This window comes from Anoplopoma fimbria, chromosome 10 (assembly GCF_027596085.1).
Source record: "Anoplopoma fimbria isolate UVic2021 breed Golden Eagle Sablefish chromosome 10, Afim_UVic_2022, whole genome shotgun sequence".
Lineage (NCBI taxonomy): Eukaryota > Metazoa > Chordata > Actinopteri > Perciformes > Anoplopomatidae > Anoplopoma > Anoplopoma fimbria.
The window spans coordinates 1607177-1630974 of NC_072458.1; the positions used below are offsets into that span (position 1 = coordinate 1607177).

The 23798-nt window shown below is 39.4% G+C and overlaps 2 protein-coding genes across 2 annotated transcripts; both read right to left on the reverse strand.

Annotated features, from left to right (window-relative positions):
* Positions 1–9196: 9196 nt before the first annotated feature.
* nup42 (nucleoporin 42) lies at positions 9197–13795 on the reverse strand. Its single transcript, XM_054606327.1, has 9 exons — positions 13549–13795; positions 12784–12876; positions 12594–12732; positions 12374–12514; positions 12184–12272; positions 12019–12095; positions 11732–11818; positions 11539–11629; positions 9197–11147 (listed from the first exon to the last, which is right to left on the reverse strand). The coding sequence occupies exons 1-9, from the start codon at positions 13736–13738 to the stop codon at positions 10588–10590; spliced, it is 1467 nt and encodes a 488-aa protein (XP_054462302.1). The 5' UTR covers positions 13739–13795; the 3' UTR covers positions 9197–10587.
* A 1767-nt stretch (positions 13796–15562) lies between these two features.
* LOC129097603 (gasdermin-E-like) lies at positions 15563–23798 on the reverse strand. Its single transcript, XM_054606503.1, has 10 exons — positions 23571–23798; positions 21906–22144; positions 21570–21762; positions 21076–21253; positions 20576–20696; positions 20022–20168; positions 18599–18720; positions 18154–18322; positions 17956–18026; positions 15563–16845 (listed from the first exon to the last, which is right to left on the reverse strand). The coding sequence occupies exons 2-10, from the start codon at positions 22114–22116 to the stop codon at positions 16612–16614; spliced, it is 1446 nt and encodes a 481-aa protein (XP_054462478.1). The 5' UTR covers positions 22117–22144; positions 23571–23798; the 3' UTR covers positions 15563–16611.

Below are 23798 nucleotides of genomic sequence, written 5' to 3' on the forward strand. Positions count from 1 at the left end.
TGTATCGAAATGCTTAGTTGAAATTTGCCACGCACATCTGAGTCCAATGATGGAAGTAAACACAAACAGATGGATATGCTAGGACGTCTTCTAATCAGAAGGTAAATTACAGATAAAAGTCAATTTGTCATTAAAAACCTATAACAGTACTAATTGAATGCATACTTGAATTATATATGACATTTTGACACTAGAACTACAGCTGGTTGTGTTTTCCAGCATCCACTCTGCAAATTTAAAAACAGCATTGAAACCACGGATAATATTTTGGTATATAGTTCAGTAAATTATTATGTTAATATGCCACTGATTGATTGGGGTTATTTTCCTGCAGATCTTCTATTTTTTTTTCTCAACAAACCAAAAAATATATTTACACTGCTAACCATTTTTGGGTAATGTTTTATAAAATAGTCTTTAGCTTGAATGTAAAAATTAGCAAGCTTATTTTTGCTAGTATAATGACATAAGACATTGTCCGTTTATGCACCGTTAATGCTAATACACATATTTATGTGCTGCATGCATTTTGGAATAAGAGCAAAAATGTACTCGGCATTAAATATTTTACAATGTTAACCTTTGTTATCATGCTAAACATTAACCGTTAAAAGATGATTATGTTTGTTTTTTTACAACTTGGGTCATATTTTTGTAGGTTTGACTGTCTATGCTAGTGATTAAGAAAATATGTAATCACAAAAGTTACTGCAGAAATATTGGCAGACAGGAACATTTCAATAACAAAATCTGACTGTGAGCATTAAACAATAAGGCACTTTAGAAACAAGCCAACAATTTAGCCAGACTTATGCATCTATAGGTGTTAACTATATATCCAAACCCCTATTGGACCTCTTTTCAGCAATATTGCTGCATTCCAAGTCCTCAGCTATTGACTCTGTGAGTACAGTGTAGAACTGATGGATAGGTAAATTAAATCTGAGTTGTAATAAACTGGAATTATTCTTTACCATAATATTTAATTGTGACAGAGCCGTGGTGAGAATGTGTCTCCCTTCCTAGTGGATGCTGCTCTACAATGGGCTCGTTCTGCACCACACTGCACATAAATAAACGTCAGGTAAACTGAGCTCCCTCACGCCTGGGAGGTAGGTGGATAACCGTTTATAACAATAACTTGAAAATACTTGTTGAATTAAGCCACATCGATAACCATCACATTACTACCCGGTGGAGTACCGTTTCAAATGTTCAACCACTCGTCCCCAGCCTCTCCCAAATTCCACGCTAATCCCTTCACAGCTGAGCTAGCAATACAATGTTTTGGTCTCGACCTTGTCCAGGATTTGAGCCAGCGGCCTTTTGGAGAAGTGAGACCTTTCTCGTATCATCACTTATCACCCTACAGCAGTCTTACCGGCTCAAAGAATCTCTCTCTACACACCTCCATGTGGAATCTGGTGTGAAAATAAGACACACTATATCACTGTGTTATCTCCTCTGTCTCCCAACGGACAAAGACTAAACCAACTTATATTTATTTTCTTCGAATGTGAAAGTTGCTTGGAAAATAAAATCCATTCCCTAACTGTTTCCCTTGTTGCACTCCAAAAGGTCGGCCCTGAATCTCTACTCGCTCTCGTCTGTGGCCGTCCAGCACTAAACAATTCTCTTTGTGTCCTCTTCTCCTTTTCATCACCATCAAAAGAAGGATGGCGAAGTTACTCTGTCAGCGGCAAGGGGGATGGAGAACTAACAGAAAATAGGAAAAATAAAAAGCCGAAGTGGCCAGACTGGCAGGAAAGTGGGTTAAGAGGGGCGTGATGGATGAGACTGGAAGATTTCCTGACTCATGGCCTGCTTTCTCTGGTGACTAATGCGGTCAGTGACATCTCTCTCTCTCTCAATACCCCTAAGCCAACCCGCCCAATCTCTTCACCCCACCTGCGATGCTTGTAGCTGACCCAGGGGCCCCGGGGGTGGAGAGGCACACAGACACTCACCACACTTACCATGTCTGGATCACCAGGGCCCAGCTTAGACAGCATGGGTTGTGTTGTGCTGAGGTGGGACGCTAAAACAGGCCTGTGGGGCCACGATCAGGATCCACCAAAACACGCCTCCCTGTCTTATTTAGTGCTAAACCTGTAGAAGGGTTGTGTGCATTGGAACGTAGTCAGATCCTGAGGGAGGACAAGATAAGAGCTGTAAATATATCCCTTTTCCCGCTTATGTTTTTAAGACTTCTATCGTAGGCTTTCAATGTGTTTACTCTCCAATCTTCCTTTTATGTATGTGACCTCATTTTTTGGGGGGCAGCTTTTATGTTTGAGTGTTTGGCTGATCCGTCAGATTGATAGTGATCTTTTGGAACAATTGGATATTAGTTAGTCTGTGTTATTTGCCATAAATATAATGGATTTCAAGGCTTGTCTACCATTGCAATTATTTAGTTTTTATTGCCATTGTAAATCCTGATATGCAATTATGTTGTCTAAATAAAAGAAAACAATTGTAAAAGTAATAAGTTAAAATGTCTACATTTACATGAAGCCCATTGTGAGACAATAAACTACACACACTGACAATAACCTTAATGGATAAATCTGCCTATTGTCAACCTTATCTCTCTCTATCCGAATAAATATAGTGTGAAAAATGCCTGCATTGGCCGTTGTTCTCTGTATCTTTGGGGTACAGCTGCAAAATCTGTTGTTCTTCCTGCATCCAGTGCTAACATTTTATATGACAGTGACATAGTTGGATGCAAAGAAAAACTACAGGCTGCTTTGATTTGTCTGGGAAGCCAAAATGGAACTTTTTTTTCTTCTCTTTGCTCGTATTGTAAACTAGGGATGTTTCCAACAACAAAAAGGCATCCCAATGTATGAATGCATTTATCACCAACACTGATTGGACATCGGCATAATGGTTGGCCATTTCTTCAGTTAACACAGCTACAGATTTGACATATAGTATGGTGAAGTAGGGTCTTTGAACTATTGTCATCTGTTTTCTTTTGTAGAATTTCTTTCAGCAGGACACACAGCAGACTTTTGTTTCAGAGACTCACGTGCATGTGATGGAGGTCACATCTGCTGCTGCAGCAGCATTCCCTACGCACATATCAGGTGTTGAGAGGAATCGATTTTCTGAGGACTATTGTTGCAAAATCCAATACAGCTTGGTAAAAGTACAGAGGCATTCAACTGGATGATCTCCTGAGTTTTTGTAATTCAAAATAAAAAAAATAAAAATAAAAGGTAAACCCAAACCCACATCCACAGCCATAATGGTTAAACTCTAGTGGATATGATTCAATCTGAGTGCGCAAAATAATCCCATACAAGACAATAGAATCTCATTATCAAATACAGTTTGAAGTGGGAAAAAGAGGCGCAGTACCGACCAAGCATTCGTTATCAACCAATCACAGCTACTCTCTTTGATGATGCATACCAGTTGGCCAGTGAATTGTGCCTCGCAGATGGTTGTCTGCAAGTGTAAACAGCAAAACAAAACAACACACGCACACACATAAAGGTGCACCTAGACGCACACATGGAAAGCCTGCTCATTACTATGATAAGTGTCCGCTCGGCCCTTCGGTTGTTTTCATTCTATTTTCATTTCAAAAAAAGACCAGGACCAGCAGCTGCCAGCTACAGATCTCAAGTGTGGTCAGATGTGTCCGTGCATATGTGAGTCTCTGTGGGCGTGCTGCACTGGACTTTGCCTTTGCCCTTTCCAGCTATCAAATTTGAGAAGTGTGTGTGTGTGTGTGTGTGTGTGTGTGTGTGTGTGTGTGTGTGTGTGTGTGTGTGTGTGTGTGTGTGTGTGTGTGTGTGTGTGTGTGTGTGTGTGTGTGTGTGTGTGTGTGTGAGCAGAGCCTCTTTGATGGAAGATGATACAGTGCATAACAGTGTGCCTGGCCTTTTGAGTAGCCGTCTCATCTGGTACTATCTGACTCAAACACATACTCGTAGACACGCAGGCACATATATTTCGACCTGGTGAATATTTCAAAAGGACAGGGTTTTGCTTGCCTGCTGAACTTGTGTGCTACGCATCTCAAATCTGCTCGGTAGCCACGCACACCCATACAAATGTGGGACTAAACTGAGACACAAATACGTGGATGCTTCATAAACGGCCATGTGAGCGATTATTAGGCACAGCTGTTTGAGGGTGTAAAACGGGATGACAGATTTTTGAATGCAGAATTCATGGAAAATGTCTTCTGCATTTAAATGTTTTGAGTTATGTGTATATGGAGATACAGAAACATGGCTTTCCACAGGATAGGGTTAAGTCTATTTCCAGCTTTTACTGTCTCAATGGATTATTCAGAGGATAAAGTGTGAATCAGGCTCGGATTTTCAAGTTAAGCATTTGGATAATTATTCTCTTTCTCCTTTATTGCCAGTTAATATACTCACTTTATGCTTTTCACTTTGAGCTTAACGCCAAGAATGCCACATGTCAGAGACACATTAAACAGCTTTCAGACTGGATTTAGAGAAAGACGCAGTTGGCTCTGAAGCACCATCACGTGTGTTTCTTCCCCCATCCACAGGTGGGGAACACAGCTTGAGCTGAGATCTGGATAATGTTGTGTTTGTTTCTCTGTGCGCAGCCATCTGATCTAATCTCACACCTCAGCATGCACTTGGCCTGACCTGAGATCTGGCAGAGGACAGGCATCTCAAAATATGCTTATTTTCTCATCCACACTCCCCCCCCCCTCTCCCTCTTTAATCCTAAGAGACCTTTATGCGTTTGACCCCATGCAACCTCAACCCTGATTGAAGATTGAAGTTGACCACGGACATGCTGAACTTTGTCCCTACACGGCTAAAATCAACAATTACATTCCCATGTATCCAGTTACGTTGTTAAAATTCCCAGTGAGGCATATTTAAATGTCAAAACATGCAAAGGCTATTTCATTTTACATTTAAGAAGAAGAGAAATAAAGTATTTAGGTCAGATTAAAGTCACCACGTCAAAAGGCTTAGTACGCATTAACCTGTCTATACCTTCCATATGACCATATCAAATCCTTTAAACAGTTAATGAGATTGACTGAAGTAGGAGAAGGCATGAAACTGTAACCTGTAAGCCCAATGTTTGCCCTGCTGGACTTCTAATGCAACAAAGGTGTGAGAATAAAACAGTTTTCCCAGTTTATGGTGCACCAGTCATATAATGTGTTGCCGGCTGCTTTTACAACATGCCTATACATATAACATCAAAAAACAAATCACATCACTGCGCACAGGTTGAGCCACGCACCTCTTGTCACCGATCATCTGCTATTCATTAATGCAATTATGATCAGAATACCTTTATATTGGCTTGGGCGGGATTTGAGCCCCTGCCATCCTTTTGCAATTAGAAAAAGGGAATCAGAGCACTTACCGCTTACAGCAAGGAGCGGCGGAGGCAAGGTGTGGGGTCGAAGTTGTCAAACAATGCTTTGCTTCTGTCGTATCTGTAAGAAGGTCATCGTTTGGGGTTGTTGGTTCTTTTTTGGTTTTTTTGTTGCTGAGCTTGGAGGCGGGTTTGCTGGACGGTTTCTCCGCTTAGTGCTGCTGTTCACACGGCATCCAAGGCGCTGCTGTGGAGAGGAGAGAGGGAGGGAGGAGAGAGGAGAGGAGAGGGGAGAGAGGAGGAGAGAGAGGAGAGGAGGAGAGGAGAGAGGAGAGGAGAGGAGAGGAGAGGAGAGGAGAGGAGAGAGGGAGGGATTTCAGCTGCATGGCAAACAGCGACAACTTGTGGCCCTGAGTGAGAAAAGCGTGGATAAATACTGTAGATATTTTGATAAATCAAAGAGATGGGGGGGATTAGGATACATGTTGACTCTGTGTTGGTTGTTCACATTTTGCAAAGTGGATGCACATGGATGCCTTCTTGAAGGAGAGATCCTTTCTTCAGGCTGCAACCAGCTCTGCTCCCTGTAGACCACATGACACATGACACTAAAAACCTGTGCAATATAAATACACTGTGCAATTATAGTTATAATAGTTTCTGTCTGTAAATATAATATTTCAGTTATTGTGGATTCTTTACTGCTTATTTATATAATACTTGTTTTTTACTTCTTTTACTTATGTCTCTTGTTTGCACTATAACCTATGCTGCTGTAATCCTGTAAATTTCCCCGCTGCGGGACTAATAAAGGATTATCTTATCTTATCTTATCTTATCTTATCTTATCTTATCTTATGCCTGCCTTAAAAAACAGCTACATCTAACCTTACTCAACAGGGCCAGGCCTTACCTTCAAATCAGGTGGTTTACCCGCTCGTGACCCCCTGATTGTCATAGTTAAGATATGTTAAACACATTTAAACAGAAATATTGTGAATCCTAAATAAGTTAAAGGCATCGTATTCAAGACTTCGTTTGTCATTTTAGGAATTAGGCCTACGCTGTTTTCACCTTTTTTTTAGTTAGCTTAGATGACTATGGAGGACGAAAAAGTATAAATAAATAAATGCATAAATAATTATATAAATAAATGAAGGTGAACAAAAATGTAGTAATATATTGATGTCCCATTTAGGAATAAACTTTTCTTAATTAATTTCAGCATTTATTTATATATATTTTTTATTTTTTATTTCAGCATTTATTAATGCATTTAAATATTTCTGTATTTATTTCAGCATTTATTTATTAATTTCTGTATTTATACATTCATTTATGAATTTATTAATTTCTTCCTTGATTTATTTTTACATTTATATATGCATTTATTTATTTATTTATTCACACTTAAGTCATAATCTGTCCTCCATAGATGACATTCTGTCCAGTGGAAAAAGTTACAATATAAAACATTGTAGATTTGATATAATTATTGTGAGTGTGAGCTGAAACGAGCAACTAGCTTGTGAACAGTCGAGCAATTAGCAGCTGAATTGCCAAATATTTCCCCTTTAGGAGTAGGTGAAGACCAAAAACACAGAGCTAAACGAGTGTGTTATGTGTGACCATAATCAGACATTTTCCTAGCACCTGTTTGCTAACAAGTTCGCCCCATCAATTCAAAAGATTATGATATGTCCATGTTCTTTTCACACACCTTGTTTCCGCTGCCTCAAAGTGGCCAAAAAAACACATTTCAGGTTTACCTATTATCATAAATTGTATCTCGTCGGATTTAATCATAGCAATTAATCAAATAACAATAATATAATAACATAATGGATTTAAAATTTGAGTGTAGTATTTGTTCTGTTTATTAACAGGCCTAAAACTAAAAAAAAACCTAAAAAAAGAAAGATTCCAAACAATCTTATCATAGTATTTGTCTTATAACCAATTCTTGCTGGCATAGCATTTACAGGTTTGGAAGATTGAGAATCTGATGTGCTGGATTATTTCACAAATTGCATTAGGGTTAAGAATTGTGGGCCTTTCTGGTAGTTTCAGACCACTTCAGGAGTGTAAGTTTTGTCTGTTAGCTGCTAAGCAAACTTGCGCTGTATTTAGGTTGAGCACTTTATAGATAGCATATGCTATATTTAAGTGTGTTTTTCCATTTCTGTATTTTATAAAGCTCCACTTGTAGACTTGAAACTTGCTTGAGAAAAGTCAAAGTAAACACTATGTTGCCCAGTCTGCACTGCAACACCACACAAAAGTCATGTGACCTTGGAGAAAAAAAATAAAAGCAGAAATGATGTGCACAGAAAATTACATTTGTTATTTGTATTCAATTCAATACACTACAACATGCAAAACATTGTTCTTTGCAGTTCGATGCAGAACACATATGCATAAAGGAAGTTTAGCAAGCATGCAGCACCGTCTGCATTGCATACACAGCTGAAATTAAGGTAATGTAGCATCATTTTCTTCCCAACCTATTAGTGCCACTACAGTTCAAATGATCCAGGCCTTGCCCATTCTTGTCTCAGATACAGTGGGCTATATTCTCTGTACTGACAGTATTTAATCACTACAGTGTGTTATTACTGTCAGTGTGTTAGAAGGAAGTGGTGCACTGATCCTAATATAAACCCATAAACATCAGCAGCACAGAAACCCGGGTCCAGAGCTGTGCACATGAAATATGTGCCACTCAGTCACCCATGCGGCAAGCCACTCAAAAAGGCATAAATCACAAGCCTCAGATCAATGCCGTTTCCCATAGGTGAACCGCTGTGGCACAACACAATCAATTCTTGTTCTCTGCTGCAACAGCAAGGAGGGTCAACCAGAATCAGCCCCCATCAAACATTAATACCGGCACTGAATCCGAATGAGCTCATTGGCATTCTGTACAGAGAGGATTCAAGCAGTCGTAAGAGCATCTGTTGCTGTGAACAGCAGATGTAGTGACCACGATGGCTGCGTAATAGCAATGAACGCAACGTTCATTTATGTGCTGCACATCACAAAAATGCTGATGTGTAGAAGCCAGCAAGCGAGGAGGTATTTCAATAGCTGCAGGCAGAAGTCATAATTCAAAGAATTGATCGGTTTAGAGCTCCAACATACATACACGGCTGCAGTATAGAGTCTGAACAGGGAATTAACATGACAGACAACCGCTACTGCCCCTGTGGAAAAATATATTGGAGCACCATACACAGTAAACCGTATGTCTGGTCCACGCTGCTGGAGTCAGGTCACGGTCAATTGAATTACAGGTCACATCGTTGTCATGTGACCGGGGTTTGTGCTAAGCTATGACTTCACAGGAGGGAAGGGCAGGATGGAGATTAAAGGAGGAGGAGGACAGTGTGTACAGTACATGACAGGTGTGTACATGTGTGTGTTAGTGTGTTCATTTAGACTTAAATGTCATCTCTTCAAATCATGGCTCCCTCATGGGAAGCAGGGAAGGAATAGGAAATGACTGCATTCATAAATCATATCCTTTCGCCATTAAACACAACATGTCAAATGTGTGAAATGTAATCGTTTCTTTAGTTCCACCATATACAGGTCTTAATGTGCTCCGGAGTGATAAAACATTATGTGTCTTGCTGTGAGCGTGTGTGTGTGTGTGTGTGTGTGTGCGGGCATCCATGCACTCATCCCTCATCTTTAATATGGCGCTGATCCACCCTGTGCAGCTCATGCATACATTACAGTACACAAACACCAGGCAGGTGGCAATTTGATGGCCCAGCAGTTAGTGATTAAATCTACTTTAATTTGCTGTTGGTGAAACAAGGATTCACACATATCTTTTTCAGTTTAATTGTAGTCACCAGATGGCAGTTTACACAAGTTTCACCGAAGAGAGCGTGCAAGTGCCTTTTCATGAGGTCTCTTTTTCAATCGTTTATTAATCTGTTGAATTATTTATACATTATTAGGAGGTGGGTGGGAAGTTACTGCTGACAGACTGAGAAGTAGGAGAAAAAAATGACTATGTTGCACACCGTTGCTGGCAGTTAATGAACGCTGTGTTGCCATTTACATGCACATAATTGTATAACTTATATGCACAATGCATTTGACCCGAGCTATGAGATATTGACTTGGGATGATTGCACAAACACAAACTCGCACCAAGACACACACGGGAGGCAGCTCCAGCTCAGTTTCACCTCTTGCTGATATCACAAACTCCCTGTCAGCTGAAAATATGCTCCAGTCAGCAGAGCCATAGCCCCCTATAGCAGCAGAATAGCTTATTGCTGTCTCTTTGTCGCCATATTCCTCTACTTGTGGTCCCAGCGGGTGTTCAACACCTAATGAATACGTATTGAATAGCTTACTCACTCACTGTCAACCATGCACACATCACACTTTCCTGTCTTTTGGTGGATGTAGGCCTGCAAGCTGGATTGGATTGATGGTTTTAGACTGGTGTGCGGTTGTTACAACAGTGTCACATAACAATGTGAGTTCAAACACATACAAAAGGGAGAAGAAGAAGAATATGTCCAAACAAATTACATTTGCCTAGTGTGCGTGCTTCACTAAAACGTTAAAAGGCTCTTTTTGTTCACGCTTGTATTCTGTCACACTCTCCTGGTCAAATTGTGCAATTACAACTTGTATAATTGCAGGACAATTACAGTTTAACAATCAGAAGATATTCTATTATTCTGCCATGAAGCATTCAGTGAAATGTATTTTTAGTTAAGAAGACATTATGGACCTTATGCTGCTTTTTGTGCTGATTAAAGCTTCCAACCAAGTTCAAGGCATGTTTTTATTGTTTTGTTGAATTATAGATTATGTTTGATCCACATTATCATGCATATAAACCTTCAGAAACTCTGCTTATCAACGGTCCCGTTAACTATCCGCCTCTAAACAAATGGGAAAAGGTAAAGTTTGCAAACTGATTCAGAACAATCCTGAAAGACAATCATTTGAAAATAGAACTTTTCGTGACAAAATACATCATCTAAAATGTTTACTATGTGTTGTACACCTGTACATGAAGCGAGCTTTGCATAAACATCTTAAATCAAAGTTTTCCCTGCCAGTATCGATCCTAAGTATTAGTAGAATAAACTAATCAGCCATATCTGAAAAACTTGAATAATGAATTGGTTTAAATAGAAGCGCTATGCAGAAGAAAAATCTTTACTTTTTAAAAATGATCTCTTGATTTAAAAAAATCTGTGAATTTTTCCTGCAGCATCATACCACCAGCATGTCAGCTGGGGGAGGCTTTAAAGGAATCTGGCCCAGAGTGAACCTCTTAGCCTTGAACTGATTCAGTTCCTCAGGAGTCATATTGCTTTCATGTGAGAACAGACTGTCCGATGCCCCGCCGGCAGACCCCACTCCTGCTGCGGTTGAAGGAGCAGTCTTCCCAAACCCACCACTTGTCTGTCCAAAACCACTCCCAAATCCTCCACCGGTGTTCGGTGTGGAGTTGAAATTGAACCCTGAGGCAGAGCCAAATCCTGAAGGGGCTGCTGGCTTGTCGGCGGTCGGAGCAGCAAAGGAGAAAGAAGAAGCATTCACAGCTGAGGAGGCTGCAGTGGAGGAACCAAACCCGGAGGGAGGTTGTGTAGGAGCCGCTAAGGCACTGCCAAAACCAGCGGAGGACGATGGAGCTGCCGAGGAACCAAATCCACTGGTTGGAGCTGCCGAGGAACCAAATCCACTGGTTGGAGCTGCCGAGGAACCAAATCCACTGGTTGGAGCAGCAAAGCTGAAAGCGTCGGCCGCGGCTGGTGGTGGAGCCCCAAAGCCTAGATTGTTAGAAAGACTTAGAATTAATACATGAGCAATGGCAAGTAGGAATTTGAATACCTGATCAGCATATTCAGACAGGACATGTAGTAATATCATCTGCTCAAGCCCTGCTTTCATTAGAGATGAGGGATACTTTAGCCCGAGTCTATCCGAAGGTAACAAAATCAACTTACGAGCAACTCTTAAACTCACTATTTAAAACATTATATATTGTTTTTTCTTTAAATCAGTACAAAAGCCAAAGTGTGAATTAAACAACTGACTTACTAGCTATTGGCAGGGAGCAGGTGCCTCTTTTGATACTTTTCAAGAGGGAAAGGTTTCCCAAACTATTGCTTTACCGTTCTTCTGTTACAACAAATCAATACTTAATCACTTAATCTTCACCTTTGCTTTCCAAGCTGGATGTAGCAGATCCAAATACAGAACCAAAGCCACTTGAAGGTGCTTGAGGTGCTGGGTTGTTTATCTCTGCGAGCTTCAAGAAAAAGTAAATATCAAAACATGTTTACTGTATTTTTGCCTCTCATAATAATAGATGGGGGTATTGTTACAGTAACTGTGTGTGTCTGTGTCTCACCAGAGCAGCACGGGTGGCTGGATTCATAAGCTTCAGTTCCTGGACTCTGCTTCTCCACTGGTTGAGCAACTGATTGATACCATTAACCTGAAAAAAAGGAGATTCTTCTAACTCAAGATTGAATATTAAGACATCACCTATCATCTCCACTGAAAGGAATACTTGTATCCATTCAGAAGAGTCAAGTCTCTCCAGAATTACATAGGAGAAGGTATCCACCTTTACTCTCTTTTTCTGGCCTGAAGACCAATATTAGGAGTGAGAATATCGCGTGACAATATACTTACATAACCCTGCAGATCTCCTGAAGCTCTTGTGGAGTAATACTCCAGCCTGAGCTCTTCTGGAGAGAGATCAGTGAAACCTGTAGACAAGAAATACCAACCATAATCCCATCAGGTGTCTAAAATAACAAGAGAAACCATGGAATTAAATGTGTATTAGATACAAACCAGATAAAGATGTCTTGAAGCTAGAATAACACGAAAAGCCCCACTGCCCCGAACTCTCCCAGATATCCATGTCCATCTGGATGATCTCCCTGCGTGACCGAGAGACAGACATCACATGAATGAATTCATTATGATGACATTAACTTTTTTATGATGCACTACTATATATATAGAAAAAAAACAGACTCACAGTTTTTTGTCATCATCTTCCTCCCCGGCTGTCACCTGCTGTTCTCCCCCTCCGACTCTTCCTCCTTTTTCAAAAGTATTGGTCGTATCAAGCGCTGAAAATCTGTTTTGAGCAGAGAAGCTCACATTGTCTCTTCTCCCCTCCACCTCCACCTCCTCCTCGGCCCCAGTCATTCCCGCCACCACCTCCTCCTCCTCGACCCCAGTCATTCCCGCCACCACCTCCTCCTCGACCCCAGTCAGTCCCACCACCACCTCCTCCTCCTCCTCCTCCTCGACCCCAGTCAGTCCCTCCACCACCACCACCTCCTCCTCGGCCCCAGTCATTCCCTCCTCCTCCTCCTCCTCCTCCTCCTCCTCCTCCACCTGCACCTGCACGGCCCCAGTCAGCTCCTCCACTTCCTCCTTGACCCCATTCCTCAGTTCCATGAGAGGAGAAAGATGAAGGCTGGATATAGCCTCCTTTTTGCTGGGAAGGATTCACCCAAACTCGGTTTCCGAAGCCTGAAACCAACATGCACAGCAAAACTAGTCAATGATGAGGGGGAAAAAAAGGGTTGATGTGAAACCATGACAATCATTCTATTGTAATAATGTAATTGTAATTCAACTACTGCCACTTCTGTCTACTCTGCATTTATGACACCTATAGCATGTCCTGAAAGGAACACGTCCCTCCACTGTCTTTCCCTTATTACGGCTCAATAACTGGGTTTCCGTGTGCGAAAAAGCTGTATGTCGTACAAACTGTGAGGCCCTTTGACAAAATTAATAAAATATAAATATAAAAAAAAGACATACAGTACCAGTCAAAAGTTTGGACACACCTTCTCATTCAATGGTTTTTCTTTATTTTTTTCTACAAGACATCCAAACTATGAAGGAACACATATGGAATTATGTGGTAAACAAACAAATGCTCAACAAACCAGAATATGTTTTATATTTTAGATTCTTCAAAGTAGTTGAATGAGAAGGTGTGTCCAAACTTTTCACTGGTACTGTATATAAAAAATATAAATGAATTTGACTTGTCCTAGAGTCCATCACAGAGTAATGCTACCAGTAAAACTAAAAGCAATCATAGTTTTCTACTATATTGTAATTACACTATGTTTAGATGTTTTGTGGGGCTGTTCAATACTGAGAGGGTCTAATATGTATAATAGATGTTACCTCCTCCTCCTCCTCCTCTAGGCTGCTGCTGAGAGGAAGAGTTGTAGCTGTTGTTGTTGTATCGTCCTCCTCCTCCTCCTCCTCCTCCTCCTCCTCCACCTCCTCCTCTGCTTCCTCCACTCGGGTGCTCATTCCAGCATTTATCACCGTAACGACAACGTCCCTGGAGGAAGAAGTTGCACACTGGCATGTCTGCAGCGTGCTGGTCAAACGCAGCGCCTCTTCTCTGAGCGCCCAGTGTTGTCGAGCTGGTGTCGCAGGAGATATACGTCATCGTTGAAGATTCTGCACATCCGGTGAAAACATTTGTTAATTTATTTTCCTCTTGTACATATTTATACTTGTATGTCTGATTCATTTGACATATTACTGATTATTTTTATTTTCAACTTGTTTGAATTTAAATATATACAAATAATTTATTTAAAAAAAAACAAAAAGCTTAACGTTGACAACAGCGCCCCCATGTGGTAGTTAGAAAACACGCACTGAACGTTTCAGGAATGTTTTCAGAAACAGGAATTTAGTTTATTCAGATCATGAAAGGTCACACTTAAAAATATACAAAATGTGATTATCAAACTACAAATAATCTGCTTCATAGTTCAGCAGCGAATGTTTTAATGTTTATCAAGAAGGTGTGAAAAGTCTTAAAATTAGCATAATAATATAGACAGTGCTAATGTGCTTAGAGCTTAATTAAATGCCCTGTATGCCCATACAGGTGTAATTATTCTGACTGACTAGACTTCTTAATTTGAGCAGAGCTCTTGCCAGAAGTTTCTCTAAACTCTATACTAATAGCTTTCAGATGTTTACTGTGGATACACCTAGATGGCAAGGCCGGATTAACCTGTTAGGTGCCCCAGGGCAATAATGTACTGTTGGGCCCCTAATATAGACATGTGTAACCAGATTTTCGTCAAACTGTTCAGTTATGGTTATTTTGAGCAGAAGTGAGCCCAAACAGAAGGGTTCAGCTTTCTCTTGTTGTTTCATGTTGTAGCGTATCTAGTAGCAACACTCAGACTGCAGCTCATTCTTGTGCTGCATTACTAATTTCTGGTGACACCCTTGATACGTAAAATTATTTTTTGCATGATGGTATGCATTCATGTACTTGTGTGGAACATGTTTCTGTCCTTAATTCCAATCAAATGTACAGTACACAGCTGATTATGCGTAATAGCTTCATTATATACCTAGAAACCAACATTTCTACGGGGAAATTGTACTAATTAACACAGTAATTCCTGTGTGTTCATTAATTTGTTGTCAATTGATTAAACCAATCATTTTGGAATATGTATCAAGAGACAAATATATAAACTAAAATAATTAAGGTTTTAAAGTCAAACTAATTTAGCTAAAATATGAAAGGACTTCAAACTAGAGTTTGACGCAGCGTGCCTCTTCAAGAGATAACCTAAAGATTAAGTGATAATACTGATGACATCATAATTTAGTGGCAAATTTTGTATGATTTCCAATAACTGAAAATAATCTTTTTTTTAGGCTGTGAGAGAGTTGCCCTAAGTGTACCAAAATAACTGTAACCTGAGTGCATGAACTAATTATCAAATTATGTAAGTTGTCCCACACTAACAGGTGCAGCAACAGCAAATCATTCAGGGTCTGTGAACACATCATACACACACTATATTGAGAAAAGGTCTAATCATCCATAAGTGAAAACACCTGTGTGGGTGTAAAATGCAGACACACCCTTGTACAGAGGTGAGTATGGTATTTGTGGTATTTAAACTTGCCAAAGAGTCTTAGACTTGTCATGCTATTGTCAGTACTAATTGAATCCAACTTGCATGATAACGAGTATGTGGACACCATCAGACAAATGCCGCATGTGATCTTAGTCAAAACTGTTTAAATCTTAAAATGAGCAAAGACTTTTCAATACAAATAAAATATAAGTTTTATTGTTTACAGCTTTTCAATACAGAGCTGAAGGTTTAACCTCCAAAGTAAACATTTTCCTTAAATATTTCCAAGAAAATTGAATGCATTTTTCCTTTTCCTCACATTTCTTTATCTTTAGGAGACACTGCTCAAGCTTTATTTGCCATTTCTGTAAGACATAAGGATACACTTCGATACAGTAACATAGAGACCTAAATGCAATTTTTTTTTCAAAATTGATTAGTATGTTATAAAGTAAAACGTTTTTTTTTTTTCAATCAACAATAAATTACAATGTTAACGGACAAATAAGAAAGTGGCAGTAAGAATATGGCAAAGGTAGCTTCATTAAACTTTATAGCTGCAAATATACTTCATCTACTTAAGAAAACATCAATACTGCATTTTAATCAAATGTAGATTTTTGTATTCAATGCCAGTATTTTAGGGAATGTTTTCTTGATAAATAAAATAGTCTAATAGCAAATATGTTGCAGCAATACCATGCAGCTTCATTTAAAATAAAAATTCAAGCAAGAATACAGTTTTCAGCATACTGCGTACATGTATAAATGTTATCATTTTGTGTACCGTTAGCGTGCATCAAATGTTACATATTTCAAAAACCACATTTCAAGATTTCTTGAGCTAAGAAATCCGAATGGTTTTCAGCTTAACCATCATGCATTTTCAGTGGAATCATCATTGTGATAGTTCAATAAAAGCAGTAAAACTGGATTTATACAAAACAATTTGTATATAAATAGTTTGTGTGTTTGATTTATGTAAGGTGCCAGATGAAATAAAAACCTCCTTAATGGTTTACAAGCTATAAAAGAGTGAGAACAATCTATGAACCATGTCAGAGCTGCACCTAAGAATAAGAATTCATTGCATAAAATATATATATTTCATTTATGATACAAAAATATGCTTTCTAAGTCATGAAAATATATAAGAAGAAAAATAGAATAATAGTAAAATATGTGTGATTCATTAAAACATTTAAACAATATGTAATAATACATAACGGTAGTATAGTAAAATATTTTGTGCTAAACTAAGTGCCAATAAACTTCACAATAATAAAGAAATGGAGGAAATATACACACACACAAAATAAATTAAGTGCTCATGCAGACACCTCTAATTTAGCCCTTTGCACAGCAGGGACAATCCCTGTATGCTAATACAGAGGACCAATGGGAGAACCCCTGCTTCGTTTCCAGTCTCCGTCCACAGCTGGTGGCTCTCTCTCTTCAGGGTCACACGGGTGGAGCTGAGCAGCTGCTCTGCAAGCTGGAAGGCCTGGTTGTCCTGCAGTGGGACCGGAAGACACGTAATGGAGAGAGGCTCACTGCTCTTCTTTAACTTGTCCATCTGGTGAGAGAGATATAAAAACATGGATTGATGATTTAAAAAAAATTAAGCTCTTTGCAAAATCATGGTTTGAAGGCTTGAATCTTACTTTGCTTATAAGGAATAATCCGACATTTCTGAGAATTTGCTTATTTGTTTTTTTTTCCACTAGAGTGAAATGAGAGGATTAATACTTCTCTCATGTCAGTAAGTTAAATATGAAGCTACATCGAAACTAATCTAACTGGCTTATTGCTATAGCTTCATATCTAGTGTACAGACAGAGAAGGAATACATTTACTCCTCCAACTGTAAGAAGTCAAATAAGGGTTTTTTTCCAAAATGCCCAACTATTTCTTAAAATCCTTTTTTTAAAGTAAGCCAATCTTTGTTTTAGGCTGTGAGAGAGTTGCCCTAAGTGTACCAAAATAACTTTAACCTGAGTGCATAAACTAATTATCAAAGTATGTAAGTTGTCCCACACTAACAGGTGCAGCAACAGCAAATCATTCAGGGTCTGTGAACACATCATACACACACTATATTGAGAAAAGGTCTAATCATCCATAAGTGAAAACACCTGTGTGGGTGTAAAATGCAGACACACCCTTGTACAGAGAACAAATGCCGCATGTGATCTTAGTCAAAACTGTTTAAATCTTATGAGCAAAGACTTTTCAATACAAATAAAATACAAGTTTTATTGTTTACAGCTTTTCAATACAGAGCTGAAGGCTTAACCTCCAAAGTAAACATTTTCCTTAAATATTTCCAAGAAAATGTAATGCATTTTTCATTTTCCCCACATTTCTTTATCTTTAGGAGACACTGCTCACGCTTTATTTGCCATTTCTGTAAGACATAAGGATACACTTCGATACAGTAACATAGAGACCTCTATTGATTAGTATGTTATAAAATAAAAGGGTTTTTTTTCAATCAACAATAAATTACAATGTTAACGGACAAATAGGAAAGTGGCAGTAAGAATATGGCAAAGGTAGCTTCATTAAACTTTATAGCTGCGAATATACTTCATCTACTTAAGAAAACATCAATACTGCATTTTAATCAAATGTAGATTTTTTAAAATAGCCAACAGTGTGCAGTAAATGAAACAAGTTAACTAACCAGTGTGTCGAAGGCCTCCAGAAAATCAGGACTTATCTCGCTTAAGAGGCTCAGGGTTTGATCAGGCAACTCTACAACAACAATAAAACACAGCAAGGTTAACCTGTAGACAACAGCTTTTTATACTACATTTTTGTTGTCATTTCTTAAAGCACTGAGGGAAAATATTGCCCTCTTCAGTCAAGAGATCACCCTCACCTTCCATGGCACTGACCAACAGGTGAGCTGCGTTTAGGCGGGCAGGAAGATCACTCTGGCTGTTCTCAGCGTGACTGTCCAGTAGGGATTCCAATGATTTTCTCTGACTCTCCGACAGTTCTTCATCCTTGGCTATGTCAAGTGTTTCGTCGCTGCACAACTCGTCCAGCTAACAGAGATAGAGAGACACAGAGAGAAGGCATAATGGAGAAAATCAAAAATGAAAAAAGAAAAAAAGAGGATTAGTAGTTCAAACTAGTCTCACAGATGTTTGCCGACGTACTGTCATTAAATACAAAATAAACTGGTTTTAGGAGACAGTCCATTGTGGTAAGTTAAGTTGTCACACATTTAACCACATGTCCCCTGTACAGAGACAACCGACTCGTGGCCACAACAGACCTGTGGTGTGTTGGTGTTGGGCTCATGTTAGTGCGTCACTCACCAAACACTCCATATAAGACAGAGCAGCTCTGTCCTTCAGAATCTCCTGGAGTCTCTTGAACAGGGCACATCGTGTTGACTGGGGGATCTCTGCCAGAGGAGAGAGGTCCACCTCCTGTGATCCTGTAGGAGACCAGAAGAGATACTGCATCAGATGTGGAACTGACGCTACACCAACATGCTGCCCAGAATTCAGCTGGTAGTGGCTTTTTTGTCATAATTCAATTTTATTTGAACTTCAAAATTCAATGTTTCAACACATGTCCTTCCATATTTACCATGCCTACATTTTTTCATTATACTCAATCATCAAACTTGGCATATAAATATTAATATAACCCTCATTTTTTTAATAATGCAAACTGTTTTCTTACAAACAGATACACAGTTCTTGTTGGCTCAACCTATTAACCATAATTCATAATTCCTGAACACATTATGTAACTACGTTTACATTTTGATTACAAATTTGAATTGGCCTAACTCAGATTTCACACTCTTGTATTGCTTTTCAAAAATCTCCCAAAAATCTTCTTATTCACCAAAAACAAGCATGATTCTTTTTTATCACTATGACGATTTTGATGCAGACTGAAATACAGGTGCAGATTAACGGCAGATTAAGAGCATATTTAGAGGATTGTGTAACATTAACCTTGGCAGGGGTGTGCATTACATTACATTACATTACAGTCATTTAGCAGACGCTTTTATCCAAAGCGACTTACAGGAAGTGTATTCAACATAGGTATTCAAGAGAACTACTAGTCACCAGAAGTCATCAGTGTATCTCCTTTCTTAAACAAGCATCTAAGAGCATAAACCAGAGCAAAAGTATAGTGCAGAGGCTAATTACTACGAAAAGGCAAGTTACTACGTGCCATCTCTGACTTTGTTCTCGTTTTTACTTTTGGTTTGTAACAACTGGTATGTTATATCAAGGCCGAATGGGTGAGTCGGACAGGGTGGTACTATACTGTATTTGGAAATATGATAATGAAAAACTGACTATTTGTCAAAGTAATAAGTAATCACACTTATATTATTGTATAAAGAGGTGTACATTTCTGTCAAGGACAAATTATAAGATTCAATTTATATCACTGTATAAATAGGTGTACATTTATATCAATGACAGACTCATAACAACACCTTAGTACTGTCTTTAAAGTTGCAATAATTCCATGCTCATATGCTTTATTGATAGTGAGCTGGTCAGCCAAAACATATTTCAGAACAAATAACCAATCCAAACAATTCTTTCAATCCACAATGCCATCTGTTAGAAAAAAGGGGAACCTATTTAATCTATTTCATTTCTCTAATGTGTTTCACTTCCTCACAAACAAAGAGAAAAACAGATTTTTGAATGAAAGGCTCAACTGTTATTAACAGAATGAACACATGAATGAATGGATACAAACCATTTAGCAGTTCACTCAAAGCTACTTTCAATGGAACCATCTTTCCATTGCTACCTCCGTCCATCATATCAAAGGAATCAGGAGACGGCCAGGACTCGGGCGCGTCGGACTCAATGCCTCCGATTGTTCCGGGTTGTAGGCATATATCTGAAAATATATACAACAACATGGATATCACACATAGGGTGAAATGGATGCATGTGCCACCAAGGGCACAAGCATATAAGTAAATGAACATCAGCCTGTGGGATGTTAAAAATAATGAACTATGGCTAATCTTAATAAGTGGGGATGTTTTCTTACCCATCCCCTCTGCTTTTCTATTCTGTGCTATATTTCATTTAGAAATAGGGCTACCTGCTATTTCCACAGGTTTAGTTTGAACAATATTTTGGATGAAAAGCTACAAAATAACAGCGGATTTCGTGAGAATGCAGAAGTGACACTGTGATTCACACCGTCCACTTTGTCAGTCTCACACTGCCTGTCTGTAACCTCACACCCTCTCTGAGACGCACAAACACAATCACGCACATGCACATGCACAAACTCACTATAGTCCCCATTTTTTTTTATCTCCAGTTCCAGGATGCTGTAAGCAATGACGGTTCCAGAGGGGATCTCCAAGGAAACATCGGTGTCCGCCTCAATGTTGTTGCTGTCCTTCACACACACCTGAGAATACACATATACAGTATATATATATATATATATATATATATACACACACACACACATGCACATGCACACACAAAAGTATGCTTTGAAATCTGCTGATTTAAATCTGCTGATTTAAAATCAGACAGGAATATTTTTGGATTGAAAATATTTGAACTACTTGACGCGACAAATATTCAATCTTTCCCCCAGAATATGACACAAATAACAATTTTAATAATAATAAAAACTATTTGTTACTTCAGAATGAATTAAGAAATTCCCATAACATACCAGTTTGTTATTGATTGACATAATACTGAAACTGTAGCAAGCTATTTTGCATGTTTTCTGAATTTCCTAAAAACACACCCACTGAACTCCCCCACACACCCACCTTAAAAGAGTTCCCCAGCATGCCCAGTAGCCCGAGAATCCCCCGAAAGGCGCACTGCTCCTTTTTCGTCAGGATGATGGAGCAGGAGTCGGTGGTCAGGATCCTCTCCTTCACCACTGCCAGCACCTCAGCTCCCTTCTCCAGCTGCTGCACCAGCGGGTTCTGCATGTCCACCAGCCTGATGCAAAGAGAGACTTTTTTTTTAAATAAATCCACAATGGTAATGTAGTGTTTGTTTTTTAACATTAGCAGTCAGCTATGAGTGAGTTCACATGTGAAACAACATAAAGAACCAGGTCAGATCCAGTGCAGTATATTTAAGTAAGATGACACTACTGATCTCTGTGGTTTGCATGTCACTGGTGTCAGGTGTCGAAAGTCTGATGTCTAATTACATTTACAGAGTATTCAATACATTAATAATGAAGTCATTATCCCGTCACCTTCTGCGAGTCACAACGTGCAAATAATCAAAAAAAGGAATAATTTAAGACCTGCTTTTGGAGTCTTGTACCAGCTTCTTCACATCCAGGTCCTCTTTCTTCAGCGTGCCAAAACATGACTGGAGCTTGGTAGTACCCGACCCCTCCACTGTGACGCTGGAAGAGCCGGCCTCGGTGTCCACCTTCCCAGAGACTTTGCCTCCAAACGTCCCCTTGTACTTCAGGAATTCTGTCACGGACACATCTGACAACCCAAGTTGTTTGCGCATTAATATGGATGTGTTTGGGGCAGATACCTACTTTATGAAACATGTGAAATTAAATAAAACATTCAAATAGCTTGAGCAATTTCTATTCACAACAGTCTGTATGTGAACACCTCCATACCGGGACTGAGCACCATGTCGCCTTCCAACAAGTCGCTGAGGGTGAAGTCTGTCGGTTGGTACTTGGGACTCTGCCAGAAAAAGATCCGCTTGCGTTTGACAACCATTGCCATGGGAACCAGTTTCTTGGAGTTATTTACTCGGGACACGTGGATGAGGCTTCCTTCAGGGTCAATCTGACGGACAAATTTGGCAGTGGCTTTGGAAAACATGACTTCTGTAGACGAGGACTGCAGACAGCTGGAAGAAGAGGAAAGAGACTTTAAGGCCTCAATTTGAGCTTATTTTGACCACTGAAAGGCAATGAGAGCAAAGAAAACAGGGCCCTAATGTGCTGTTCCCCAACTACTAAACCACTAAGGGAGATTTCCAGCTGGTATTCTCCCCAGTTTCCCCCTCTAGATAACTTATGCAACTTTGAGAAGTCCCAATGACACCACACAGACCCTGTGTGGTGTACCATGTATCCCCACGCGACTACACCTACAAGGCATAAAGGAAGTCCCCTGGATATTGTTAATAGTGTGAACCACAAAAACGCACAAACTCATCCTGGACTGCTAATTCCGCTGGCTCAGCTTTCATAGTTTAAATATTTTATGTAATCAGGCGTGATGGGGGATTCGAAGGGGAAGAGAGAATGAAAGAATGGAAGAAAGATTGAGCCGTGCCCCTGATGGTATTGAGTTAACTAAAAGAATGCAATTGGCTGGAGGACCGAATAAGAGGCCAGTTAGGGAAATAAATCTACAGCAGGGGAGAGCTCAAAACTCAGGGCTTTTACCCTGAATGAAATCAAAAGCACCACCTACTCCCCACACTTGACATGATTTCAGTTGGTTGAGTCATATGCTCTGAACTATTAAACAGTTGTCCTGACGTCCACTGGGGGCTTTACCTAAACCTCAAATATGCTGTTTCTAAATAGTTTATGTCTGTTTTGTTTGATGTAATCTGGACCAATCAAACAACAGAGAAAAGAGAGAAGATAAAAGGAAAAAAAACATTTTAACATGGGTAAAATTTCTGTCTTACAATACACGTGGTTAAAATGACATGCAGACATAATATAAGGAAATGTATAGCAGTAATGTAATATAATAGTTCCTTAAAAACATTCAGTGGTTAATCTAACAACCAACCAAAATCCGTAGTTGTTTTTTAGGAAAGTGTTTTCCATGCTTATGTATAAAAGGAACATATAAAGTAAAAAAAAATACAATTCAACCTTTTATAACCGTGCAGATGGTAAAGTCACTAAAAACATTCACATGCACATGTATACAAACTATACACGACCACACACATACTTGCAAGTGTGCCAGCGTGTGTGTGTGTGTGTGTGTGTGTGTGTGTGTGTGTGTGTGTGTGTGTGTGTGTGTGTGTGTGCTGCTGTAACTGAGAGTTGCACGTACTTGCACAGTGAGGTCAACGAGCCTTAAATACGCATGACTCGGATTATGAGTGCGAATTTAAAGAAATCAAGTGGAGATCAAGGGAGAAGCATGTTCTTACCAAAAAAAAAACAAAAAACAATCCAACATAAATAACAACCAGACCACTGTGTTAAACCCAAACGGACTATGATTAGTTTAGAGTCTATTTGTTTGTTTTTCTGTCCCCACAAAAGCTGATAAATGACTAAATGAATAAAGTTGTGTCTTACCTTGAATGACTTTGTAAACCTCTCTACAGGATCAAGATGACGGTCGGTTGAGATCTCAGGTCCCGTTTGTCAGCCCCGAAACGTCCCCGATGCTGCCATGCGTAACAGTATGCCAAGTGTCCAGACGTGAGGTTACAATGATACTTCTTATTATAAAAGTTATTATAAAAGTAATACAAGTAAACGGGGAGTGTAACAGCAACGACTGGTAGCGTCAGTGTTCGGTCA